This window comes from Agelaius phoeniceus, chromosome 7 (assembly GCF_051311805.1).
Source record: "Agelaius phoeniceus isolate bAgePho1 chromosome 7, bAgePho1.hap1, whole genome shotgun sequence".
NCBI classification, from domain to species: domain Eukaryota; kingdom Metazoa; phylum Chordata; class Aves; order Passeriformes; family Icteridae; genus Agelaius; species Agelaius phoeniceus.
In genome coordinates this window covers 49,550,534-49,572,256 of record NC_135271.1, presented here as the reverse complement: position 1 = coordinate 49,572,256, position 21,723 = coordinate 49,550,534, and the positions used below count along the sequence as shown (strand labels likewise).

General features: G+C 39.7%; 1 protein-coding gene across 1 annotated transcript in view; it reads left to right on the top strand.

Moving 5' to 3' along the window:
• The window catches only part of NEB (nebulin), a 99,914-nt gene that overhangs the window by 34,869 nt on the left and 43,322 nt on the right, over nucleotides 1–21,723 (top strand). The window contains exons 58-95 of the mRNA XM_077181866.1: nucleotides 578–889; nucleotides 1,310–1,513; nucleotides 2,080–2,184; nucleotides 2,693–2,800; nucleotides 3,441–3,752; nucleotides 4,178–4,381; nucleotides 4,979–5,083; nucleotides 5,261–5,368; nucleotides 5,492–5,803; nucleotides 6,422–6,625; nucleotides 6,782–6,886; nucleotides 7,391–7,498; nucleotides 7,623–7,934; nucleotides 8,820–9,023; nucleotides 9,248–9,352; nucleotides 9,820–9,924; nucleotides 10,006–10,317; nucleotides 10,616–10,720; nucleotides 10,999–11,097; nucleotides 11,273–11,374; nucleotides 11,551–11,658; nucleotides 12,501–12,812; nucleotides 12,936–13,040; nucleotides 13,123–13,227; nucleotides 13,749–13,853; nucleotides 14,711–14,818; nucleotides 14,908–15,021; nucleotides 15,866–16,063; nucleotides 16,709–16,813; nucleotides 17,247–17,351; nucleotides 17,431–17,535; nucleotides 18,008–18,115; nucleotides 18,781–18,894; nucleotides 19,337–19,534; nucleotides 20,340–20,444; nucleotides 20,730–20,834; nucleotides 21,091–21,198; nucleotides 21,462–21,569. Coding sequence (XP_077037981.1) covers nucleotides 578–889; nucleotides 1,310–1,513; nucleotides 2,080–2,184; nucleotides 2,693–2,800; nucleotides 3,441–3,752; nucleotides 4,178–4,381; nucleotides 4,979–5,083; nucleotides 5,261–5,368; nucleotides 5,492–5,803; nucleotides 6,422–6,625; nucleotides 6,782–6,886; nucleotides 7,391–7,498; nucleotides 7,623–7,934; nucleotides 8,820–9,023; nucleotides 9,248–9,352; nucleotides 9,820–9,924; nucleotides 10,006–10,317; nucleotides 10,616–10,720; nucleotides 10,999–11,097; nucleotides 11,273–11,374; nucleotides 11,551–11,658; nucleotides 12,501–12,812; nucleotides 12,936–13,040; nucleotides 13,123–13,227; nucleotides 13,749–13,853; nucleotides 14,711–14,818; nucleotides 14,908–15,021; nucleotides 15,866–16,063; nucleotides 16,709–16,813; nucleotides 17,247–17,351; nucleotides 17,431–17,535; nucleotides 18,008–18,115; nucleotides 18,781–18,894; nucleotides 19,337–19,534; nucleotides 20,340–20,444; nucleotides 20,730–20,834; nucleotides 21,091–21,198; nucleotides 21,462–21,569 — 5,847 coding nt within the window. The remainder of the gene's footprint in view (nucleotides 1–577; nucleotides 890–1,309; nucleotides 1,514–2,079; nucleotides 2,185–2,692; nucleotides 2,801–3,440; nucleotides 3,753–4,177; nucleotides 4,382–4,978; nucleotides 5,084–5,260; nucleotides 5,369–5,491; nucleotides 5,804–6,421; nucleotides 6,626–6,781; nucleotides 6,887–7,390; nucleotides 7,499–7,622; nucleotides 7,935–8,819; nucleotides 9,024–9,247; nucleotides 9,353–9,819; nucleotides 9,925–10,005; nucleotides 10,318–10,615; nucleotides 10,721–10,998; nucleotides 11,098–11,272; nucleotides 11,375–11,550; nucleotides 11,659–12,500; nucleotides 12,813–12,935; nucleotides 13,041–13,122; nucleotides 13,228–13,748; nucleotides 13,854–14,710; nucleotides 14,819–14,907; nucleotides 15,022–15,865; nucleotides 16,064–16,708; nucleotides 16,814–17,246; nucleotides 17,352–17,430; nucleotides 17,536–18,007; nucleotides 18,116–18,780; nucleotides 18,895–19,336; nucleotides 19,535–20,339; nucleotides 20,445–20,729; nucleotides 20,835–21,090; nucleotides 21,199–21,461; nucleotides 21,570–21,723) is intronic.

Below are 21,723 nucleotides of genomic sequence, written 5' to 3'. Positions count from 1 at the left end.
ATATTCAAGCAGCATGATCAAATGAACCAATGGTAGAGTTTGTCAGGTTCATTTGTGATTCAAACAATATTTCTGTTCAAGTGTCATAATGAAATTCAAGATGTCTGAACATCACAATTGGGATAAAGTATGCAATGACTGTGATAGCATGTGCTTCTGGTAAGGCAGCATCACTTAGAGATGAAGGATAACAGATTTTTATGCTCCTTGTTTACTCACAAGTTGGATATTTCAACTCTTTGTATAAAGAGGAAAATCATATGGTCTTCATCAAGGAGTTTTATAAAAAGTTTGTTACGTAAGTTAATATTTACAATTTAATCTTAATAGTAAAAGAATGTGAAGTACCAAACTTGTTAGAATGTGACATTAAACATTTAGCGAATTGAAAGCATTTTATATAAAAACTCTTAGGTAATTATATCTAATAAAACAGCTTATTACATGAAAATGAATCCCAGAGTAGAAAGACTTATAAGATATTTTTATCTTTACAAACTAATGAGTATGTTAAACTGTTAGAACTATTTATTAATTTTTCAATACACCAAGTAACTTTAAATCTCTTCTGTTTCAGTACAAGTACAAGGAAGGGTATCGGAAGCAGCTGGGCCACCACATTGGGGCCAGGAACATTGAGGATGACCCCAAGATGATGTGGTCGATGCACGTGGCCAAGATCCAGAGTGACAGGGAGTACAAGAAGGACTTTGAGAAGTCCAAGACAAGGTTCAGCAGCCCCGTGGACATGCTTGGAATTGTGTTGGCCAAGAAGTGCCAGCAGCTGGTGAGCGACGCCGACTACCGGCACTACCTGCACCAGTGGATCTGTCTGCCTGACCAGAACGACGTGATCCACGCCAAGCAAGCCTACGAGCTCCAGAGTGATGTGAGTTCTCTGGCATTTGATTTTTGCTGAAAAATTAGTTTATTTTACATAATTGTATCAGGCCACCTTGTTCCGATGTGGTAGAACCAACGTTTTGAGATTTCTTTTTACGTTTCACAGTTAATTGATGCTCAGATCTCCTAGAGGTTATACTAACTAACTGATATTTAAATGAAATCCTGTAATTCCAGGATTTGGACTATCTATCATTTACCATTCTGTGAAAGCTGGATAATGGTTTCACCCTTAATATAGGTGAAATGCTGTTATTTTTTTCCACAATTTTCTTTGCATCTTTGAATTTGTTTGAATGAAGAGCTGATAGGAAGGTGTTTTTCCTTTGGAAAGATGCACTGTGTAACATACATTATAATGATTATTTTATTAAAATAAGTTGTGTAATTTTGTTTATTGTAACAGAACTGCTACAAATCTGACCTGGAGTGGCTGCGGGGCATTGGCTGGGTCCCAATTGGTTCCTTGGAAGTTGAGAAAGCCAAGAGAGCAGGGGAGATCCTGAGTGACAAAATTTACCGCCAGCATCCGGACACCATCAAGTTCACCAGTGTCACGGATTCCCTGGAGATGGTGTTGGCCAAGCAGAACGCAGACATCATGAACAAGGTGAGTCCTGATCCCTTTGGATGACACATCAGAGGTGTCTGCCTCAGCCCTGCAGGCAGGTCTGGGAATGATCTGAGCACAAGCAATGCTCCAGTTCAAGCATGATGCATTTTCAGTCATTGTGCTCTTGTTATTTCACTCAAAACTCTAAGGTCAGGTAATGGAAGACTCAAATTTGTGTAATATTCTGCATTTTCATTTTAAATATTTTCCTTGGTGTGTGTGTGCCTTGGGCACTAATAATTCTTTGGTTTATTCATTATTCTGAAGCAATGTGGCAGTTTCCTTAATGTTTTTAACTCCCTCATATAAATTCTCCTTTTGTTGATGTTACTTTTACCAGATTAACACGTAACTGTATATCCCTGCTATATTTTATAGTGTCATAATATGGTTTGGGTTAGAAGGGACATTAAAGATCATTTTGTTCCAACCTCCTGTCATGGGAAGGGACAATTTCCCCTGGACCAGGTTACTATCATTTTAATTAATGTGTTTTCCATGTTTTTTGAAATATTAACCCGGTTTTGAATGTCCTATCAATCTCTTCTTGTTTTCTTTCTTAGCGTTTGTACACTGAAGCTTGGAACAAAGACAAGACCACAATTCATGTCATGCCTGACACCCCAGAAATCCTGCTGGCCAAACAGAACCGAATGAACTACAGCGAGGTGAGTGCAGCTGGACACCTGAGACAGTTTCTCATAAGTTTTTCATAAGTACACTTTCGTCACCTTTGATTTTTTATTAATTTTAATATATTGTCAGGTTAGTTATTTTCATATATGGCTGGTTCCAGTTCTGAAATCAGAGCTGTTATTCCACAAAAATATATTTTCTTTTAAAATAAATTATCCCCTATAAATGAGGGGACAAAAGTCCCCCATAAATGAGAAATCATTTCTACAGCAAGTTGTGGAAATAGGCAGTTTAGCTTTTTAAATGTTCCTGTCTTTGCCTTCTCTAAATGATTTCCACTTTCCAAACATCTACAATAAAATTACAAGGTCTTTGAAATCTGTTTTTTTTTTTCTTTTTTTACAGAACAGTATTTAAATTGTCTGAAGAGGAACAATATTGTTTAGGAACTTCATTTGTTGTACTGCACAGTTATGCTGAACAGAAATGTAATTTTGAATTTTGTTTTTTGAAACTAGATTGTGATTTTTTTTCTCACAGAAAATGTACAAACTGGCCTTGGAGGAGTCCAAGAAGAAGGGCTATGATTTGCGTTATGATGCCATTCCCATTCAGTCTGCCAAAGCCTCCAGGGAGATTGCCAGTGAGGTGAGCAGGCTTTGTTCTCATTTCCCTATGGATTTGGTAATGGAAAAGAATCTTTGTTCTCTTGTTTGCTAATGTCACATTTCACAAAATAGATAACATAGAAATCTGCTGTCATAGTGATTCTACCACATGCCTTAAGTGCACAAAAAATAATGGATACCCAGTATTTTTTGTATGAGTTATGTATCAGAGTAATGAATAAATATATAACATGAAGATTATTTATATGCTCCCCATTGCTATCCGTGGATGTTCAAGAAGAATGAACAAAAAGATGTAGGAGTCTATGCTAGAGTGTGTCGAGGTAATTTCTGATTCAAAATAGGAAGTCCTTTAAAATCAGTCCCCAAAAGAGATATGTAAGTAAATAAATTCTGAAAGTTTAAATGCTTATCTTTTCTGGAGGAAAGAAATAATTTTATTTCAGTGTCACATTGAAACACAAAACACAAAATCAGGAAAAAAAATCTGCAATGACTGGGACAGGTTTTGTTTCAAGGATAAGGCAATATCACTAAGAGACAGAGGGTAACAGATTTTTGTGCTCTTTGTTTTTCTACCAAGAAATCTATTTAAATGCTTTGTCTTAGAAAAGGATAAAATATATGAATATATATATATGGATTTTTTTTTCCTGCAGTACAAGTACAAGGAAGGGTATCGGAAGCAGCTGGGCCACCACATTGGGGCCAGGAACATCGAGGATGACCCCAAGATGATGTGGTCAATGCACGTGGCCAAGATCCAGAGTGACAGGGAGTACAAGAAGGACTTTGAGAAGTCCAAGACAAGGTTCAGCAGCCCCGTGGACATGCTTGGAATTGTGTTGGCCAAGAAATGCCAGGAGCTGGTGAGCGACGTTGACTACCGGCACTACCTGCACCAGTGGATCTGTCTGCCTGACCAGAACGACGTGATCCACGCCAAGCAAGCCTATGACCTGCAGAGTGATGTGAGCAAATCCTTAAATTAGTAATGCAGCATTTCTGTAACACAGTAATTCTGTAATACAGAATTAAGTCTTGCACAATCTAATTTTTAAAATATGGATAATGAGCCTCTAGTTTCTTGTATCAGACTTTTTGAAATGTTTTCATTCTTTCCTTCTTTCAATTCTTTCATCAAATTTATGTTTAATCCTATTTTTCCAGTCCTTAATCTGAGGTATAAATTGTGTGTTACTCTGATACTGGCATTGTGCTCCAATACCTCTTTTATTTCTCTTATTTAATAATCACTTAACTTTCAAAAACAATTGTTTTCAGAACCATATCCTCAGAAACATACCCAGCTGTTCATATTGTATGTGCTTGTTTAAATTAATTTTAATATTTTATCACACTTGCCCATATATAACAAACTTTCAAATTTTTTCAGGCTGTTTACAAATCAGACCTGGAATGGCTGAGAGGCATTGGATGGGTTCCTATTGGCTCCTTGGAGGTTGAGAAAGCCAAGAAAGCTGGAGAAATCCTCAGTGACAGGAAGTATCGGCAGCCTGCAGACAAAATCAAATTTACCAGCGTGACGGATTCCTTGGCCATGGTCTTAGCCAAGCAAAATGCTGAGATCATGAACAAGGTGAGGGTGGTACTGCCAGTTAATAGAACTTGTTCATGAGGTGAAAAATTCAAAATACAAAGTAAAACCAAAAGCATATGGATTCAAGAGAAAGTTGATGTCCAAATTCAGCCACTGTACAGGAAAGCTGTTCTCTCAGGGCTCAGTCTGAAGTGAGCAGTTGGTAAAAAAATCTACTGACAAAAGTCCCTTAAATTGCAGATTTTTCCAAGTATAATACTTCATGATGAACAAGTGATGAGGAAATACCTGAAGTTCTCTGGATGTGAAACTTGTGCAACATAGATCTGGAGGGTGAAAGTCACTAAGTACCTCCTCCTTTATAACAAACATAATCAAACAAATTATACAGAATAAATAATACACTTTTCCTCCTGTTTCTCCGCAACCCAAAATCTGTCAATTGCTGCACCAGCTTAACCTGGGAAATAATGAGGAGGGACAGAGTTTTCCTTCTTGAGCTGTTCAGAGAGAAACTTTGCTGTGTCAGGGTGTTACAGCTTACTGGAGCTACCCCTAGCAGTTTGTAAAATAATTGTAGTTGTAAAATAATTTCATAAAGAACTGTTTGTAAAGGGCTGTTTTCCTCTCTCGCAGCGCTTGTACACAGAAGCCTGGGATGCAGACAAGAAGTCCATCCATGTCATGCCTGACACACCAGACATTCTGTTAGCAAAGGCCAATGCAGCCAACGTTAGCAAAGTAAGGACATTTCAACATTTACTGAACTAGTGGAAATTCAGAGTTAAGTCAGTATTTCTTTAATTATAAAGATGTTCTGAATCACACATTCATGAAAAATTTTAGAGACAATTATGAAATGTAGAAATCCCATCTTTCAGAATATTGATAAGCCATTTTCTGTCTTCTCTCGTATAGAAACTTTATGTGCAAGCCTGGGAAGAGGCCAAAAAGAAGGGTTATGACATGAGAGCTGATGCAATTCCAATCAAAACTGCAAAAGCATCAAGAGATATTGCGAGTGACGTATGTTATTGCTTTACATTTATTTTCAGTTCCCTTAAAAACAAGAATATGCATTTTTGTGATCAGTAGCAATAGGATACGATGGCACCTTCATCCCAGATTCACTTCTTTTTGTATTTGCAGTACAAGTACAAAGAAACCCACGAGAAGCAGAAAGGCCACTACATCGGGTGCCCCAGTGCCAAGGATGACCCCAAGCTGGTGCAGGCCGCGCGCGCCATGGCCCTGCAGAACGACCGCCTCTACAAGAAGGGCTACAACGATTCCAAGACCCAGATCCACATCCCTGTGGATGCCCTGTCGGTGCAGGCAGCCAAGGAGTGCCAGAACTTGGTCAGTGATGTTGACTACAGGCAGTACCTGCACCAGTGGACCTGCCTTCCTGACCAGAATGACGTGATCCACGCGCGGCAGGCCTACGACCTGCAGAGCGACGTGAGTGACAATCACTGTAGGAAAGCTTTAGGGCAGCTGTGTGAGGCTCTGTTTGTTAGTGACTGACAAATATACTTTCAAATGCACATTCACAGGCCTCTGGTCTGTCCTGGTATGTTTATTTTATCCTTTCCGAAGGATTTCAGCCTGGGTGCCAGAAATATTTGGGGCAGTTCATAAGAAAGCCATGTTTTCTTGGTCTGCTCCAGAATGTTTGATTTCAGTCTCCTTGCAGGCCATGCCCCTGGTTTGAATGCAGTGTCTTGAAAGTATCATTGTTTCTGTGCAAATCAGGGGTGGTGTGTCCAGAAAGGACCTGATACAGCAGAGCATCACTGGCTGCTTGTTGTGTAAAGAGTAGGAGAATAAGTTGGGGAAAGGCTTATAAAAAACCTTCTTCCACTTAGAGTTAGAGCTGCAGAATCCCAACATTGTTTGGGTTGGAAAAGACCATCTTATTCCACCCCCCTGCCATGGGCAAGGGACACCTTCCACTAGACCTGGTCATTCAGAGCCTCATCCAGACTGGTCTTGAACATCTCCAGAAACTGAGAACCCACCAGCTCTCTGGGCTAAGGGTTACCTCTGCAGTGCCAGTAACCCTTGGTTTGTTTGTAGAACGTGTACAAGTCTGACCTGGAATGGCTGAGAGGCATTGGCTGGCTGACAGAAGGGTCTGTGGATGTGGTCAAAGCCAAGAGGGCCCAGGAGATCCTCAACGACCGCCTGTACCGCACGCGGCCGGAGCAGCTGAAGTTCACCAGCATCACCGACTCCCCAGACGTTGTCCTGGCCAAGACCAATGCCATGCAGCTCAGTGATGTAAGCTCCCCCTTCCCATTTCATTTCTTTCTGGTGGAGAGTAGAATTTCTCTGGTGGGAATGATGAAGTTTTGCAAATTGGAATTACTGAAGAATTCCTCTTGGTGTTTTTGTTCTCACCGTACTGAATTGCCATTGTTCTTCCTTTCTCCTCAGCGTCTGTATCGTGAGGCCTGGGATAAAGACAAGACCCAGATTTCCCTCCCTTCAGACACTCCTGTCATGCTGCAGTCCAAAGTCAATGCTCTCAACATCAGCAATGTAAGAGAATAACATGAAATATTTGTAAAGTGTTGGAAAATTAAGGCTGGTAATTGTTCTTCCAGTTTTTGCTGTAAATGGTGGTGCACAAACTCACCATCTAATGTGCGTGTAAACAGGAAAGTACATCCAGAGGCTTTTTATCAGCTCTCAGCCTATTAACAGGTTGTGTGTTCATGAACAAACTCCCAAGCTCAGTGTGCAGTTCCACACAACTTCTGCTCCCTTTTGGCAAAACCTGCCAAATACATTCCATGGAGGAGTTGTTGGAGTCTGCAGACATATTGGTCTGTCTTCAGGAATATTTCCGCTGCCTTTTTGAGTTTTAATCTTGCACCTACTTTAAGTCACAAGTTTTCTGTTAAGACACTTGCCAGGATCATTATTGTCACTCTGTCAGTTACAGGAAGCAAACAGGGCTCCCAAGCTGGTCATTCCCAGCAAGCACGTTTTTAGAGAAGGCATTTCACTATGTTTAACAAAGGTGATTAATTTTCTTTACAGAAACATTATCAGAAAGCCTGGGATGAGGTCAAGGCAAAAGGCTACGACCTGAGAGCAGATGCCATTCCCATCAAACAAGCCAAGGCCTCCAGAGACATTGCCAGTGAGGTACAGCCTTCTCTTCGTGCGCTGCTTGTGTCTCAGCAGAATGAGTGAAGCTCAGGCTGGCAGCCTGAGCCTGGTGGCTGTGTCCAGGTGAGCAACACACCTTCTGTTCTCTCTGCATTTGCAGTACAAGTACAAAGAAACCCACGAGAAGCAGAAAGGCCACTACATCGGGTGCCCCAGTGCCAAGGATGACCCCAAGCTGGCGCAGGCCGCGCGCGCCATGGCCCTGCAGAACGACCGCCTCTACAAGAAGGCCTACAATGATTCCAAGACCCAGATCCACATCCCTGTGGATGCCCTGTCGGTGCAGGCAGCCAAGGAGTGCCAGAACTTGGTCAGTGATGTTGACTACAGGCAGTACCTGCACCAGTGGACCTGCCTTCCTGACCAGAATGACGTGATCCACGCACGGCAGGCCTACGACCTGCAGAGCGATGTGAGTACCCACAGAGATGTGTAGTTTTATTATTCAATAGATTATAGCCTTATTCTGATTGTTCAATGCTATACAGTCACAACAAATTTTTGTTGAGACTGTTTTCTTCAGTTTTTTGTTACTGCTATTATGTGCTCTTTTGCACCCTTAAAAAGCATTGGTTTCATCCCTGAATATTGTAAAACTTTAGTTGATAACGTGTTACATAATGCTTTTGGACAGATCTGATTTGGAGAAGCTGAAGGATTTGTCTTTCTTGCTTTGATGGGACTTAGGAATAAGAGCTGTTAGCTGCCTTGGAATCAGGTGGCTTTTGTTACTTCTGTTTGCTTGAGTAAGCTTGGAAATTTATTTAATTGGAAGAAAACTCTGTGAGGTAGCCAGTGAGAGGTTTTAGTGGCTGAATGCAAAGCAGGATCAGTGCAGTTGATTTCCTGACCTGGCTTTGGTGCTTATCAGTTCCTCTTCCACTGTTTCAATTACAAGCTTTGGAGATGAGGTTCCTGTTCCTTGCTGTTTGTCAGTTTTCCTGGTAGGCAGCTTGGGGTTTTGTTAGGACTTGTAAATTGCTGAAATTACTAGAGGAATAAGTGTTTTGGAGGAGACAGGAAGAGTCTTCTAAGCTTTTATTATTCATCATCATTAACTGGAGGTCCTTTCAGTTGTTTCTCCTTATAAGGTTTAGAATGTGTTATTTAAGAGCTGAACCACTTAAAAACTTGTGGCCAGTTTTAATTTTACTTATGACACTGAACATCTCCTGTCTATAAAAAGAATTCATCTGACTCTAGCTCGGTTTATAAAACATAATCTGCTTTGCATAGCTTAAAATTATTAAGACAATAATTTTAAACAATGTTTTTGTTTTCTGGCCATCTCACCCAGGCTGTGTACAGGTCAGACCTAGAGTGGCTCCGTGGAATTGGGTGGTTGCCCAACGACTCTCCAGAAATTAAGAGGGTGAAGAATGCCCAGGACCTCCTGAGTGACAATGTGTATCGGACCCCCATCGACAGCGTGAAGTACACCAGTGTTGTGGATTCCCCAGATGTTGTTCTGGCCAAAACCAACGCTGAACAGATCAGCACTGTATGTTCCAACCTCCTCAAAGCTGCTTCCACTCTAGAAACTACAGCTAAAGAGAAATCTCACTGCTAAAATGTAAAACTGATCCGTGGTGTTTTAAGTTTAATGCTTTTCCAAACATTTTACTCTTTAGAGATGAGAGTTCAGGAGAGATTTATGGGATTTTATGTTATTGATAAGTGAAATTCCGTAAGTCTGATGATATTATTAAATGACTGTTTTAACAGCAAAAATATAAAGAAGCCTGGGAAAAGGACAAGACTATGATCCACATCATGCCAGACACCCCTGAAATCAACCTAGCCAAGGCTAATGCTGTTAACTACAGCCAGGTATGTTTATCATTCTGTTTTCTCTAAAATAATATATGGATTATATCATTCTAAGATGTTGAATCTCTGTGAATCTCATTGAAGTCTGTCCTCATACAGGGCTTGTGGCATTCCCTTCCCTCTACTGAATATCCTTAAAATATTCAGCCCTTTTTAAATAAATATTTGCATTCAGCTATTTAAAAATTATTAATATCATGTGCCACTGGGGAAATATTTTATTAAAATGGATGACAATCCAAGGCATATAAATATTTTCTACACCTTTATAAACACCCTTTTGTGCTTTATAGGTTGCACAACTGGTGTTGCAAGTTTCAGAGGCAGCTGCATTTATGATTAGGAGCAGGAGTACTGCTCAAAAAATTTCATAGTATTTCAGCAAATAAATGGCTGGAAACTCTATTTCTGTAATGGCAAATGCTAGAGCATTCAGCATGTGTGTGATGTTTTATCTGTCTCTTCAGAAACAATATAAAGGAGCTTGGGATGAGCTGAAGATGAACTATGATTTGAGAGCAGATGCAATTCCAATCAAGACAGCCAAGGCTTCTAGAGAGATTGCCAGTGATGTAAGTGCCAAAAGAGGCATCTCCCATGCTCCAAGAGCTCTTTCTAGCTGTTACTGATGGTGACCTCTGCTCTTCCCCCAGTACAAATACAAGCTGGAGCACGAGAAGCAGAAAGGACACTACGTGGGAGTGCCGAACGCAAAGGGAGATTCCAAAATCCAGTTTGCCCTGGATGTGGCCAAAGTTCAGAGCGAACGAGAGTACAAGAAGTACTTTGCCAAGCTGAAGACCCAGTGCCACCTGCCAGTGGACATGATGTCCATCGTGTCAGCCAAGCACGGGCAGGCCCTGGTGAGCGACGCCGACTACCGGCACTACCTGCACCAGTGGATCTGCCTCCCCGACCAGAACGATGTCATTCATGCCAGGAAAGCCTACGACCTCCAGAGCGATGTAAGTTCACCTGAAAACACCCCCTAACTTAGTCCTGTATTGCCTCTTCTCATCCTGCTTCAGCTCTAAGGGGTGGGAATCTGTTCCTGAATTCAGGGAACTCACCTTGATCTTTGTTAAAGCTGCAAAGTGTAAGTCACTTATAAAATGGTTGAAGGGTGGTAAATTTAGATGTAGTGTTCATGTTGGAAATACTGCTCCCCTTTTAACCAGTAGATTAAATTCTGTTATTTATGAATCTTGCTGGATTGTCCAGGGAAGTGTTGCTAAGAGCATGGACCCTCCTTTGTTTTCCCAGGCTGTTTATAAAGCTGATTTGGAATGGCTGCGGGGAATTGGATGGCTGCCAAATGATTCCCTTGGAGTCAAGCATGTCAAATATGCTGGAGATCTCCTGAGTGAGGTAATCAAATGTTTTTCAATGCTAAAATTTTCTTCAGGGGTATTTGTAACTCAAAGTATTTTAAATGGTTTAAACAATGAGGATTTTTTCAAATAAAAAATTTGAAAAAATTTTTGGAAATTTGAAAAAAATGCTGCAACCGCAGTATTTTCACAACATTCATTATGTATGGAGAGGTTTTTCTCCATGAGAACTTCCTTATCTTGTATATCTATTCAGAATTGCTGTATTAGGCATCAAATATTCAAGGGTAATCTGTTCTTCTCTTTCTTGTTCAGAGGAAGTACCGCACGAAAGCTGAAACTCTCCCGTTCACTCCCGTGGCTGACAGAGTTGATTATGTCACAGCAAAGAATAGCACTGAAATCCTCAGTGATGTAAGTTTGCTCTCAGTGTCTGGGCTACATTTGACTTCTGTGATTCTGTATTTAATGTGCTTTGTCTACTAGCCTTGCCAATTCAGGGGTTGGTTTGTTATTTTGTCTGGAGATTATGGTGTTTTCCCAGTTCTGTGGGAGTGCTACAAGGCAGTAATTTCTTTCTGTGTCCTAGATTAAATACCACAAAGAATGGAATGAGGCCAAGACAAATTATACTCTCACAGATACACCACAGCTGGACATGGCCCGAGAGGCAGCCAGAATTCTAAATCAGGTGCGTGGTCTCTCCTTGACAGCTTCTACTCCCATTTTTTAGGTATTTAAAAAACCTACCTTATTGATAACAACCTGAAGGAAGGATTTGTTATCCTTATACTTCTAAATAAATTACATACATACAGTAATCATTATCGTTTATTTCCCATCACTCATCACTTTTATTTCCCACAGAATTTGTACAAGGAAAGTTGGGAGAAAGAAAAAGCCACTGGTTACCTCCTGCCTCCTGACACGGTGCAGATCTCTCATGCCAAGCACTCGAGTGATGTCCAAAGTGAGGTAATGATTCTTCTCATTAGGAAGATGAGTGCTTGGAAGCCTGAAATGTTAAAGGCCTTGAAAATTCCCAAACAGACTTAAAAAGCATTCCATCTGGGGTAACATCCAGACTTTTCATGGCCTATGAATTCCATGATGTCCTCCAAATAATTCAGCTATCTTTTGATTATGGGATTTGAAGGTATTAGTGCTGAAGGTCAGATTCCTTCCACATTCCCTCTCTCCAGAAATAGTCCTTTCAAAATCAACTGAGCTGGACTTCCATATTTCATAAGTGTTAAATAAAAAAAAGTGTAAAATTTGAAGTGATACTATGATTATAACATAGTCATAGGCTCTAACTTCACTTTTTGGCATTTCAAAACCTCTAGGCCAGTACACACTTTTCATTTTTAACATTTACATAATGGATCTTGAAATTATTACATGATTCTTATTTGGAATAAACATTTTGTAAAGCAGTGTGATGTAAATATTGTAAATAAGCATCCACTCTTCAGACAATCTCAAATAATTTGTTGCCAAAATGAGACTAAATGTGCTTGTTAGAAAACATTTCTAGCAAGTCTTTTCTCTTGTGTTAACGATACCTTTTACTGGAAATTGGGTGTATATTAGACTAATAAACCATTATATTTTTAACTGGAAGGCTTATGCAAGGTAATAATATTGTTTGTGACCAGATTTTTATCTGGTCATGTACTGAAAACCTAAGGCTGCATTTGACAACTCCCTGTCTCATCTGCTCTTTGTGTTGACAAAGCTGAAGCTGTTCCCAGGTTAAAACCAGAGTGGGTACAGCCAGTGCTGATTTTCTCTGTGCTTCTCCCCTCTCCCACCAGCTGAAATACAAAGCTGAGTATGTCAAGCAGAGAGGTCACTACGTGGGAGTTGCCAAGATGAGGGATGACCCCAAGCTGGTGTGGTACGAGCACGCGGGCGAGATCCAGAGCGACAGGCTGTACAAATCAGACTACCACAAAACCAAGTCCAAAATCCACATACCTTCAGATGCCATGTCAGTTGTGGCAGCCAAGGAGGGCCAGAACTTGGTCAGTGATGTTGACTACAGGCAGTACCTGCACCAGTGGACCTGCCTTCCCGACCAGAATGACGTGATCCACGCGCGGCAGGCCTACGACCTGCAGAGCGATGTGAGTGATGTTGCAGCCCTACGAGGTCTTTCCACATGGTCTGGCCTAAGGATATTGCCCACAGCACATCATCCATCCTGAGCTCAGTAATTTCTGTTCTTTTGCATTGTTTTTCTGGTTTAGAACATCTACAAATCTGATTTGGAGTGGCTCCGTGGCATTGGTTGGATCCCTCTCGATTCAGTGGAGCATAAGAAGGTTAAGAATGCACAAGAGCTGATAAACAAGGTAAGAGAAAATATTTCAGCAGTTCCACAACTGGCACTTCTTTCTCATGCAGTGTTTAAGACATTATTTCACCTCTTTGCAGAGATCATACACAAAAGAAGCCCTGGATAACTTTTCCAAATACACCAGTGTGGTTGACACTCCTGAGATCACTTTGGCAAAGATGAACTCTGTCAATCAGAGTGATGTATGTACCTTTTTAAAAAATAAATTTCATATAGAAGAATTAGGAGATGATTTAATTGCTTTTGCTAACTATACTATTTTTAACCTTATATATTTGTGTGTGCACCTCATTAATAACAGGCTTTCCTGGGGTGAGCAAGTTTAGTAAGAAGTGATATGAATGAACAATACAATATTGCTGTCCAAATAATTTAACATTTTCCTGTAGAAGAATATGGCATGTCCCTGACTTAGAGTTTGCATAGATTATTAACAGAAAGCTGAGTCCTGTTCTTGATGAGCAGCTCATGGAATTCCTGGTGTTGCTAAACTGTATTTGCTGAGCAGTATCTTGAATTTTTCATGAATATCATGTGTATTTTGAGGTGACACAGTAACATTTGCCTGTGTATTACCATGGTTGGAATGTCCTACACAGCATTATGACACAAGAGAAAATTAATATCTACTACTGATAGATAGACTAATGGGAATAATGTATTTCTCCTGTGGAGTTAACACTGTGTTTGATTTCTTTTGTAGCTAAAATACAAAGAAACGTTTAACCAGGAGAAAGGCCAGTACATTGGGTCTGATGATACTCCTGCTCTGCACCACGCCAAAGACATGGCCTTGCTCCACAGTGAGGTGAGATCCCATAAATATCAACCTTTGAAATGTGGGGTGGACTTGAGGAGCTGTTCTACTCTCAGCAGTGGCACTAGGGAGGTTATTTAAACCCTTTTTTCTTCAGCTTTCCTGTTTGGATCATCCTGGAATCAGGATGATTTCTTTCTTTATTGAAGTGACCTCAAAGGACAGCTGTGTGGTGCTTGGAAGTCAAAATAGTGTGACAAAAACAAATATAATTCCATCCAATAATATCTTTGGAGATAACTGATAAATGTTACATTTACTTCTTTTATAATAAATGAAAACTGTAGATTATTTACATAATTAAGCAGTTACTTTTTAGTAGTCTAACTGATTTTAATGACAAACTTCTATTTTTTAAAAATATAAGTGATTACACATTCATATGAGTAGGCACTTCATAATTTAATCTGAAGGTGAATATATTTAATATTTAACAAAAAAGTATTAGGAAAATGCCATTGACACTAATGTTTCTTTAATAAACACCAATATTTCTTGAAGATTTTTCACAATTTTGATAATCTATAAAATTATCAATCTCAATTCTATACTGTACTTTTATACCAGAGCTCATATTTGTATTTTGGATATTTTTATTACCCTTCTGGTATAAATGTAATAAAGAAAGCAGAAATCAGCTCAAATCTGTGCTCAGGTAGCTACCTAAAGTGAACACTTGTCCTGTTTGCCTTATACTGAATGACTGCTCAAAATTTACATTCTCCATTAAATTTATTGGGAACCACTCTGTAAAAATATTCTGTATTCCATGTTATATCCCATGTGGGCATAAATGGGAAATATAATTTATTTATTCATTAAATCTGTATATGCTTTTTCTTGTCTAGAAACATTACAAGAAGGCTTGGGAACTGAGCAAGCCCATTGGATACTCTCTGGATGAGAAATATGTTCCACTTGTGGGAGCCAAACATGCAAACCAAATCAACAGTGAGGTCAGGAGGGATTTCCCATTCTTCCCCTTTTCCCCCCCAATATGTTGTTAGAATTAACATTAAAATTTCCACATGAATATTTTTTTCAGCTTAAATACAAGGAAATATATCAGAAGCTGAAAGGCCACTACCTGGCTGGGAAGGATATTGGTGATTTCCCCAGTGTCATTCACTCCCTGGAATTCCAGAAAATGAGGAGCGCGGTAAGGAATGAACAAGTCTGGAATATTTTCCATTTCATTTATTTCACCATTTATTTCACAGATGAAAGTCACTATTTTATTACTTAAACATAAATAGTGCAAAGTTTAATGGAACTGTAGAATCACAGGATCATTAAGGTTGGAAAAGACTTCCAAGATCAAGTCCAACCTCAACATAAATCCACAATAATATCACTAAAAATTATTTCAACATGGTTGTGTTTCCTGAATGCTTATTTTATATGTGCATTGAATAATTGAATTTAAAATTATTTAGGAGATTGAGAAGGGATTTGTTCAGCTATTAGGAATACTACAGTAAGGAAAAAAAAACCTTTTTCTGTTTCAGTCTAAGGATCTGAGCAGTAAAAAATACCATGTGGGATTCATTTCCTTTACAAATAAAAATGTAGATTTTGAGTTAAAATAGAAATTTAAGAGCTGGAAAAGTAAATGCACATTTGGTGTGTTGCTGTTGTCATGACTGCACATACAACGTGTCATGCAGGGCCTAAAATCAGTGTAATCCCAAATATTCTATCTTTAATTAGATGAAAAACATGTGTGGAGCATGAGTTTTTTAATCCTGAAGACTTGTTAGTTTTCTCATCACCTGTTAAAACTTCAAGTGAAGGTAATTGTTGTCCTTCTGGGAATTTGTCAAAATAAAAGGTGATTAATATCCAAGTTAAGATTTCTATCCTGTTGAATCCCATGGCAGCTTAACTACTAAATCCAGGTACCACATCTCAGATTATGCTGTCACCTTTTAGTCCAGAATCCAAAGTTATACAGAAAACCACTCTGATTTCCTCTCACCTTTTCTCCAATCTTTGCTTTTCAGCTGGCCTACAGAAAGAACTACGAAGACACCAAGAAGAATGTCCATATCCCCGCTGACATGATGAACCACGTCCTGGCCAAGAAGTGCCAGTACATCCTCAGTGACCTGGAGTACCGCACCTACTTCCACCAGTGGAGCTGCTCCCCGGAGGAGAACGATGTCATTCACGCCAGGAGGGCCCAAGAGATCCTGAGTGATGTATGTTTGTCCTTTACTCAGTGCCATAGATTAGGCTGGCTTGGAAGGGACCCATCAAGGTCATCCAGCACACCCCAAAAATCCCACCAGGAGCCTGAGGGCATTGTCCAAACCCTTCCAAACTTATGTGAGCTTACTGAACCCATTTGAGCAGCCTTTCCCATCATTTTTCCCAAGTATCTTCCATAATATTTAAATATTATATTAAATTAATATTAAATTTAATATTAATTAAACACAAAAAATCATGTTTGCAAATTAAATTATGATGAATTAATTGATTCATTAATATGAATTAATAACCATGGCCTTGGATTCTTAGTACCAATCACTGCAGTGATCCCTATCTATTGTAATTGGGAATGCTGGAATTAGCACCGGGGCCAGGACAGCATCCAGAATCCTTCTGGATCCAGTGGGTCTGGAAAAGAATTCCCCTTGTTTGTTGGGGTTGTATCAGCCCACAGGTGAGAGGATGGTGCTCATATTCTGCAGGCAGTATTGTCTCAGCTTGGGCCAACCAATGTTCCCAATAAAACCTGAGGGTCTGTGAATTGCCTGGCTGAGTAGGATGCAGAATTCCTTTGTTTAATTGGCAGAAGGCAAATTTCATCCTAACCTGATGTTCTGTTCACTTCCATGTAGTCTGTGTATAAAGATGACTTAAACTGGCTGAAGGGACTTGGATGTTACGTCTGGGATACTCCACAAATCCTACAGGCTAAGAAATCCTATGACCTGCAGAGCCAGGTGAGTCTTCCTTAAATAAATAAGTAAATAAATATTTATGTGGTTTTTTTCTTCCATTTCCGATTCACTGGGGTTGACACGTCCTAGTCTAGAGCTGAATGAAGTAATTCCTGTTACATCAGAAATATTTTGTTTAAACTGTGAAAATACAGTCTTGGAGTTGCTTCTGTAGAGACATCACCTGTGTTATTGGAGGAGGAGAAAACTTAGGGGAATGTAAAGACAGCTGTGTTTTTTAATTTCATTATTCCTTAGTCCATACTGGCTGTATATTAAGTATTTCTACTTTATGATCTGTCACTTTCAGAGTTGCTCTTAACTGAGCTGTAATCTTTGATTTCAGCTGTCCAGATGTGATTTTAAAGGAGGCTGGCAGGGGATTTCCAGGTCATTTCCAGCACTAACAAGTGTTTTGTTGATTTTGTGTCCTTAGATAAAATACACCTCTGCAGGGAAGGAGAACTTCCAGAACTTCAGTGTGGTTACAGACACCCCTGTCTATGTGACTGCTCTGCAAAGTGCTGCCAATGCCAGTGAGGTGAATCCCCACCTTTTCTGCTCAGGGTTGTCCTGCTGAGCATTGAAACAATTCACTAAACCCGGCTTTCATCCTCCAGGTGAAGTACAAGGAGGAATTCCACAAAACTAAGGACAAATACACAACTGTGACTGAGACAGTGGATTCAGAAAGAGTTCAGAATTTGAAACACCTCTATAGTGATGTAAGTGTTTATGCACAGTTTTCTTTCTCTTAAGGAGCTTTAATGTGGATTTTTGTTCTATTTTGTTGGTTCATTGTCTGAAGATAAACATCCAAACCAGGAGCTTCTCAAAGCCAGTGCTGACTCTCTGCACTACTTGAGCTTGGGGGAGATGTTGTATTTCAGGCAAGGGCCATATTTTCCAATTGTAATGCCAGTCTTGGCAAAACACCTGGCTTAATAAATAGATTTCCTGAATAAAATTGCACCTGAACAAAATTAAAACTTCATATGACAGCAGACATGAATAGTTAGAAAGGATTTTTATCACCTTTTACATGCACTTGATATTAAGTGTCACTTAATATCTTCTTTACAATACTTTACCATGTAGTGTCTAAATAAAAGCAGAAGGGCTTTTGATTCCTATTGGTTGTTGGTAATTATTTACAAGAATTTTTTCCACTCACACAAACTTTCTATTTCCCCACAGAATCTCTACAAGAAGGCCTGGGATAAAGTGAAGGCCACCAGCTATGCACTGCCCTCAGACACTGTAGCCTTGGCACGTGCCAAAGAACTGAAGCACAATGCAAGCATTGTAAGTGAATTAAATTCTTCATTTTTTTTAAATCACTGCAGTGATTTAAAAAGTTCTAACAATTAAATCCTTCATGCCTTGCATCTACTATAGCTATAAATATTTTTTAAACTTTGATTTTCCTTCTCTTTTTAATTGAGATATAATATGTATCTGTAGATAATGATTTTTCTCTGATAGTCATTTGGGTAACAGTCCTTTGTGGCTTCTTGTCATGGAAAAAAAGTCAGTTTTTATAGTAATCCAAACAAAAAATATTAGGGTTTTTCTAGTCTAAGTTTCATGAGCATCCAGGTCAGAAAAACACCAAAAATCTTTAAATGATGCTTACTGGGTATAGAAAACATCTTATGCTTTACTGAAGTTAGAATTAAGAGAGACCACTCCACAGATCACTTTAAATGAAACAGCCGGAACAAGAAATAAGTGCCTTATTCTAAATCTATTTATTTTTAAAACCCTCTAGTCAGCTGTTGTTTTACAATGAGATTGTTATGATGTTCTTTCTTCTCCATTTAAGACAAAACAGAGAACTAAAATCCTGCTTTAAAGCCTTTCTCTAGCTGTTGGACTCAACATTTTGCTTAACGCTGACGAATTTTGTTCCAAACCCACAAGTGACTCATGGGAGTCAGTTAATTGTTGCATTTCTGTGCTTGTCTCAGGTCAAGTACCGTGAGGAATATGACAAGTTCAAAGCCCTGTACACCCTCCCCAGAGGTGTTGAGGATGATCCCAACACAGAAAGGTGCCTCAGAGTTGGGAAGCTCAACATTGATGTAAGTGTTGGTTCTGGATGTGTGTTTTCCTGATAAAGCCATGCTCATCTCAGAAGCAGGAACTCAAGGAATCCCCATGCCTTGATCCACAAATCCCATTCCCATGTGCATTTGGCTGAGTGCAGTATTTGCTAAATTCTAGAATACAACCATTAATGTAAGTTTTAACTCAATTACTGCATTGCCCGCATGGGCAAACCTTTACTGTAATATGGGTAAAGTCATCATCTGCCTTCCTTTAACTCACCAACACAATGAAAATTGAACAAATCACATTTTACCTCCCTTGTTGAGGTTCCGCAAAGTATTTTTAGAGCAGGCCAGATGTAAATTTTAGTCATGGCCAAAGTGATCGCTGTCCCACTGACATCCCATGAAAATCGCAATGATTTCCTCCAAATTTATCAACCCAGCTTCATTGAACATTGCTTTAACTCCACAGCGCCTGTACAAAGAAGCCTATGAGAAGACCAAAGCCAAGGTGCACATTGTGCCAGACATGGTGGACATCATCTCAGCCAAGGACGCCCAGAAGAAGATCAGCGAGGTCGATTACCGCACGCGGCTCCACGACTGGCTGTGCCTGCCAGACTTGCAGGTCAACACCCACGTGAGAAGAGTCACCGACCAAGTCAGTGATGTAAGTCCCCAAATCACCTGTGCCTGGCTCACTTTTGAGAATGTTCCTTCATTTGTGCTCTGTTGGAGGAAATGATTTAGCAATCATGTCGGCTGGAGCGCTCTGAAGTTACCATTGACTTAATTTTTGTGACACTTGGCAATAATTGGGTAACTGAGATGGGGCTTATTTGAATAGAATCAGAAAATCACAGAGTGGTTTGGGTTGGAAAGGACCTTAAAGCTCATCCAGTTCCACTCCCTGCCATGGAACACCTTCCACTAGCCCAGGTTGCTCCAAGCCCTGTCCAGCGTGGTCTTGGACACTTGCAGGGATGAGGAGTCCAAAATCTCTGTGCAGCAGTTTCAGTAATTTCAGTGTTAATAGTGTAGACATTTGGGTCATAACATTACAGTTCTACCCTGTCTGTAAACTGTCCTTTATTTGGTTGCATGAGGCATGGAAACTTTGGAAGTCTGAGGAAATCCTGGCTGGACAAAGTTTCTACACACTTGCCTTGAGCAGGTCAGCCCAGAGTAGGATCTAGCAGTAAATCAGAGCCCAGTAGGATGAGCAGGTGTTTTTGGTTGTTTTTTTTTTAATAATTGGATTTTTAATTTATTGCCCAAATTGAAGCAAATTGATCAAAAATTATTTAAATTCCTGAAGGAATTGTTTTGATTTTCTCAAACAAACAATCAAGGAAAAAAAAGAAAGTAATAGAAACCTTCCTTGCCATCATTTGACAGTTGTGTTTTGGAGTGATTTAGAAATAAGGGATTAGAGCCTGATGGAATTCTTACAGGTTCCTTCTCTGCTTCCTTAGGTGATCTACAAGGATGATCTGAACTGGCTGAAAGGCATTGGCTGCTTTGTCTGGGACACTCCTGAAATCCTCCATGCCAAGCAAGCCTATGACCTTCGCAGTGATGTGAGTGGATAACCCTGAGTTTGCTTCTTAGTCTTCTTTTTCACACTCCACTGTGGCTTTACTCCACTCCAGGTGTAGTGGAATAAATGTTATTTATCCTTGTTGATTGAAGGATTCATTAAATAACAAGCCATAGTTCCAATATACTTTCTGTTTCAATGCTTGTTCACTAATAAAATAGCTCAGTGATGAAATAAATAGTAAGTATAGTAAATATGATTATACAATAAATTAAATTAACAATTACTAGCCCTAGTAATTACAGCTCTTGCTTTCTCTCTGCAGATTAAGTACAAATCTAAGGCAGAAAAAATGAAGAAGGACTTCACTGTGGTCACGGACACTCCTGTCTATGTCCAGAATGTGATCAGTGCCTTGAATTTAAGTGAAGTAAGTGTTTCTCTCACCTCCCAGCCAAATGCTGTTACCTCACCAGCTTTAGAAATGGGACTTTTAATGTGTTTTTAATAATGTAATTTTAATAATTGTTGTTTACCTACACCTCATTGTAGACACAATCACTAAAATCATTAATTGCCTGGAGCCAAAAAACTTTAATCCATTTTTTTTAGAAGCAATTCCCATTGTATGCAAACAAAACATACTGTAAGAGAATGTGACAAATATGACTTTTTCTCTTTCCCAGGCTGTCTATCGTGGGGATTACAAGAAGAATGTCCAAGGCAAGATGATCTCCACTGATAAAACAGTGGATCTGGAGAGGGCGTACAATGCAAACAAAATACAGAGTGAGGTAAGCACAAAACTTGGGGCTTCACAGAGTTTGTGATACTGAAAAACTGAATTGTCTGCTTTTAGCTTTTCAGGTGAAGCTGCTCTGAAATGAAAATGGGAAAATATCTTCATTCAAGCTATAAAAATGCATTTTAATGTGTTTTCCCCCCAGGCAAGGGGGATATCTTCTGCCTGTTGTGCTGGAGAGGTTTCCAGGATGGAAGGATTTTCCCCTCAAGTATTGCTGACAGTTGTACAAAGTCTTTCTCTCTGCTCTTGCAGAATTTGTATCGCTGGGCTGGTGTGAATGCTCTGCCCACTGGGTACAGCCTTCCCACGGACACTCCCAACTTCCAGCATGCCAAACACGTCCAGTACATCGGCAGTGATGTAAGTCAGGGTCTAAATCCTCCCAAATCATCCTTCTACACCGTGGCAATGATCAGCAGCCCCAGATAAGGGACTCTCAGCTTGGGCATTTACTGTCAAAACAGAAATTTCCTCAGCATTATGCAAATACCTTATTAGATGAAAGAAAAATTTA